The following is a 5,325-nucleotide window of genomic DNA, read 5'->3' on the forward strand; positions in this document are numbered from 1 at the left end:
GGGATAGTTCATCCCAAAATGAAAATGTTGTCATGAATTTCTCACTCTCTGGTTGTTCCAAACCCTATATTATACATTTCTTTGTTTGTTTGAACACAGAGAAAGCTATTTGGATGAATGCTTGTAACCACAGTTATTGGAACCCATTGACAACCATAGTAGAAAGAATGACAATGGTATAGTCAAAAGTGTCCCAAAACTGTTTGCTGTCAAAAAAGTAATTTTTCCTACTATTGGGAGTCAATGGGGTCCAAGAACTGCTTGTTTACAAGCATACGCCCTAATATCTGATCATGACATCATTTTATTTTTGGGCGAACTATCCCTTTAATCCCATTGTATATATATATATATATATATGTCATTATGATCAGAAGCTATAAAGCTGACAATACAAATAACAAAGACAAAGGTTGTCCGTGATACAGCTGTGAGCTAATTTACATTGAAGTCTGCAGCCATTTGCCTTTGTAGGAGGAAGGTTTTCTAACACCAAAGTACAATAAAAAAGCGGCAGGCGTGTGCCGGTCGTGATCTCTGTGGCCTTTCGTACTACCGTCCTCTGGCCCGGCGAACACGTGACTGCCTTTTAGATTGTTTGCTGTATACATTTTAGGGAGGGAACTGTCGAAGCTGTGACTGCCTGAGTCATACACCATACACTTTTCTTGTCCTGTCCTATCCTATCATTTACCCTTCATCGGAACTGGCTGCCTGGGGCAGTTCATATCGTGATCCTAATTCAAAAAGCGTTTATAAGCCAGCACTGATGTAAGGTACATTATTCACTATATGAAATAGCCTATGGATACGATATCATCGAAATAAGTAAACGTCAGCACCAAATGAAAATTATATATGCGATAACATGACGCTGTCACTTTAACTCCACAGTTATGACGTAACCGACGACGTCAGCACCTTAGAAACGGATACGCTATTCGGGGGGAGCTCCTGCCTGCCTTACAGCCAATCAGGAGCGAGAGATTTAACTCTCCTGCTACTAGTGACAAAAAATGCCTTATATCCTTAGAAGCGCTTGCCTTTTATATTGTAGGTCGTCCTGTTCGGTTTCACGTTTGACATTGAGTCCAATGCCAAACGTTTACACTTAACGTTATCGTGAACGCGATATTGTTTTGTGTCAACAACACGCTTTCTTTACATCCAAACAGACGCGTTAAATAAAATATGTACTGTTTGTTTTCTCGGCATTGTCTCTCATCCCGTTTAAATCGCATAAAATACCGATAAACAGCTATAACAGGGTTGTGTCATCTGCGCGATCATGCGCCTTATCGACGCACGTTATACACTTTATATGTATTCAGTCGCTCTACATATTTCGGGGCATTAATATCACTTTAACAGTTATGTTTGCGAAATATGAACATGGAAACGATACACGATACCTCCATGAATAGCCAATCTTTTTTCGGTACTAGGTAACGCCTGACGTCAAAGACTCTTTATGACGGATCAAACGTATGTCTATTAAATCCGTTCTTCTTTGTCGGACGGCGCAAGAAGCCAATGGGCTTTTAGCAGGCGGGCGTCGGTGCCCGCCTCTCGCTCGGTTCTGACCAATCACGTGTGCGGGTTTGACGTTCGTATTGTTTTGACCTTTGGAACCGCATCACCGCCCACCGCGTGCCCGTGGCGGAGGAAAACTATAAATAGAGGCGGATGACAGCAGAAGGGGACGAAATCGTAAAACACCCATATAGTGGGGGTGGAGGAGCTTATCGGGAAGGTGAAACTGCAAATAGCGTACAGAGAATTGGAAGCGAGATTAAAAGAAGAAAAATAAGAAACCCTACGAACTGGAATATATTTTATGTTAACGTAACTCGATGTGAAGATATCTGCAGTTTTCTATTTGCACTAAGACCACCGCAACTACTGAAAACCTTTATTTTTTAAGACGCAAGTGAGTATCGTTACATTATTGGATGCAATGATGTGTTTGCCTTCCTTTCACTAAGCATCGATGATCGTAATGTTGTGCGAAGTTGTTATTTAAATGACGCTTGCTGCGTCAGTCGTGGGCTACAGATTTAAAAATCTCGAGGTTTGCCAACTATGACTTAAACTTAAATGTATTGTGTTCTTTACCTTTACGTGCCATGAAACATTAAACGCGAATAGAAATGATCAGATGCTTCAGAAACTGTATATACATTCGGTTTGCATTTTATGCATTCTCACTATTTGCCTTTTTTAGATCAAAAAAATCTAATGTTTGTCTATTTATACATGCATTTCACTGTTTAAAATGCTGTACATTTTGTCCTCGCGCTGGCTTGATTCTGCCCCGTGCACTGGGTGTGAGCGACGATACGATCTCTGACGCTTTAAACGTGCACCCGAAACTCGTTTTGCTTTTTACGTTCATTGCGTCAACCTTTAACGGGAACGTAAAACGTCTGATTTTATTCCCGTGCATTTTTTCGTGCTCGTATTTTCGTCGACCCTATTCGGGTATGCGAGTCCCGCTGGCTGCCTTTTGTTTCTCCGCGTGACACCTATAGGATAACCATTGAAGCGGTGCATTAACGTGTTAATCTCGTGTTTTACACGAAAACGGACACCGATCTAAATATATAGTTCTGATGTGACGACAGCAGCGGATTTGGCCACAGTTCTGGGTCTAGTCAGGGCAAGTTGGTTATTACGCAACACCAAAAGCAATGCGAGCCCCAGCGCATCATTCCTGTGTTGGCAAACTGCACTCGTTAAATGTGTCTGTGTCAATAAATGCTTTGGTTTAAACCCAAGAAAAACTCACCCAATGTATATGACTTAATTCGTTTATCATTCCTTTATGAAAATGATGGGGCAAGGTTATTTATGGTACTTGTGTTTTTTGCTTTTTTAGGAACTGGATCGGTCGTTCGTGGACTGAGACGTTATCTCTGCAACCAGCACTTTGTTTTGAAGCCTTTTCACAGGTTGCTGTTTAATCGCCTGGCTCCGGCTGAGCCTTGCCCTCTGTTGGCTTACGATACAATACGAGAATACAAACACCCAACTGTTCGACTCCAGGACGGTGCAGCAGCTATGCAGCTTGAAATCCAAGTAGCCCTCAACTTTATCATTTCTTACTTGTACAATAAGCTGCCCAGGCGACGTGTCAACATTTTCGGCGAGGAGTTGGAACGGCAGCTGAAACAGAAGTACGAGGGACACTGGTACCCAGACAAGCCATACAAAGGATCTGGATTCAGGTGTATACATGTCGGAGAGAAAGTGGACCCAGTTGTTGAGCAAGCAGCCAAAGAAAGCGGGTTGGACATCGAGGACGTCCGCAACAACCTGCCTCAGGACCTCAGTGTCTGGATCGATCCTTTCGAGGTGTCTTATCAGATCGGGGAGAAGGGACCCGTCAAGGTGCTGTACGTGGATGACAGCAATGACAATGGGCTGGAGTTGGACAAGGAGATCAAGAACAGCTTTAACCCGGAGGCCCAGGTCTTCATGCCGATCAGTGAGCCCGTGGGCATGTCCCCGACCTCCAGTTCGCCGTCCCCTCCATTTGGCCAGTCAGCAGCGGTCAGCCCCACCTTCATGCGCCGTTCCAACCAACCTTTGACCTTCACCACTGCCACCTTCGCTGCCACAAAGTTCGGCTCCACTAAAATTAAAACCAATGGGCGGAACGCCAGCAAGGTGAGCCGAAGCTCCCCCACCAACCTGGGCTTGAATGTAAACAATCTCCTGAAGCAGAAAGCCATGTCAACGTCAATGCATTCTCTCTATGGCGTCGGCTTGGGCGGTCAGCAGCAGAAGCCGTCTGCGCTCTCTCCGAACGCCAAGGAGTTTGTGTTCCCCAGCCTCCAGGGGCAGGGCAGTCCAAGTGCAATGTTCCCCGGGGAGACCTCACTTAATCTTAGCCCTGTCCCGTACAATAATGCCTTTGACGTGTTTGCGGCCTACGGGGGTTTGAATGAGAAATCCCTCATGGACAGTCTAAACTTCAGCTTGAACAACATTCAGTATTCTAACCAGCAATTCCAGCCGGTGATGGCCAACTAGATCGCAAGAACGCTACTGCGACCGGAGACGGGACGATGGGGAATGTGCGCATTCACTTTTCGAAAACTAAAAGAAAAAGAGGAAACAGAGAAGCAACATTTCAACTGTAAAGTCCCAGTGAGTGAATATGTCATAAGATTATGAGCCCGAGGGTGAACCGCCATGTTCCCTTGAGTATTTCTGTCATTCTTCTTACGATTAAGCTTGTGGTACAATCAAGCTTCGTTACCTAAACTTATATTGTTTTAAGTTGTTTTTCTTTTGTCAACCAAGCACAAACTTATTTTTACTGACTGTTTTAAGATATCTTTATGAAGAAGAAAACTATGAATCAAGGCCTCTAATAGTATTCAAGATAAAGCTACACAGCCAATTTTCCAAGAGTTGGCATGAATGCTGAATGAGGGATTTCTTGGTCTTTTTTCTAACTGTGTAATTAATTTAGTAGAAAGTTTGTAAAATATCAGAGTATATATTGTTTCTACGACATATTGCATTTATATCTTTTTACTACTCCAGTGATCTGTGATGGCTGCCGCAGCTTTTGTTATATTTTTTTTAATTGAAATTGTAAAATGAATCCATCTTTCAAAAACATCGACTATTCTAAAGATTGTGTACAGAATATTCCATTGTGTTGGGATTTAAATATATTTGCTTTTTGGGGTAAAGAGAAAAACAAGAGTTGTATTTTCTGTTAAGAGTTCAAAGATTTTTGCTATACTATGGACAAAATGTAATCGTATATTAATTTTGTACCAACATTGTGCAATACTTGACAAAAACAAATAGTATAACAAAGTATTTGGAGTCAGTGTCTTACATGTAAAGAGGGACTGATAGTTTATTAAGTTTGTATTAAAATGCTTGAAATAATTCTCTGGCCTAAATCTTTTTATTCAAACCATGTAAGTGAAAAATGTCAGCTTTGTTTAACATCGGTTTAAAAAATGGCTTGCCTTTGCTTTTACAGATGCAAGACATTTTATAAATGGATAGCCATGACTCAGATCAGCTTGTACTCGGGAACTGTTACCATTAACATTTATTAATTCAACAAACAATTTAAAGTGACAGTGCGTTCTGGAAATTAAATTCATTAACTTTGTTTGCAAACAGAGATGGCATCCATCTGACAAGAGAGTTCATTTATTGAAGTAAATGGGGCTATTTTAGTTTGTAGTTTTTCCATTTGCAGTCATTTCTGATCATATTTGTATAGTTTTTGACCCCAAAAATAATGAGGCATAATTCTGAACCTGCTCTTATATGTTCAGGTGTTTTAGGTAG

At 41.7% G+C, this 5,325-nt stretch overlaps 1 protein-coding gene across 1 annotated transcript; it reads left to right on the plus strand.

Annotated features, from left to right (window-relative positions):
• The first annotated feature begins 1,031 nt into the window (after positions 1 to 1,031).
• On the plus strand, positions 1,032 to 4,913 carry tob1a (transducer of ERBB2, 1a). The gene is made up of 2 exons (XM_079457669.1): positions 1,032 to 1,930; positions 2,879 to 4,913. The coding sequence occupies exon 2, from the start codon at positions 3,061 to 3,063 to the stop codon at positions 4,033 to 4,035; it is 975 nt and encodes a 324-aa protein (XP_079313795.1). The 5' UTR covers positions 1,032 to 1,930; positions 2,879 to 3,060; the 3' UTR covers positions 4,036 to 4,913.
• The last annotated feature ends 412 nt before the right edge of the window (positions 4,914 to 5,325 follow it).

This window comes from Barbatula barbatula, assembly GCF_947034865.1.
Source record: "Barbatula barbatula genome assembly, chromosome: 5".
NCBI classification, from domain to species: Eukaryota; Metazoa; Chordata; class Actinopteri; order Cypriniformes; family Nemacheilidae; genus Barbatula; species Barbatula barbatula.

Excerpts from the sequence above, each read along its gene's own strand:
- tob1a (XM_079457669.1), top strand. The coding sequence starts at position 3,061 with ATGCAGCTTGAAATCCAAGTAGCCCTCAACTTTATCATTTCTTACTTG.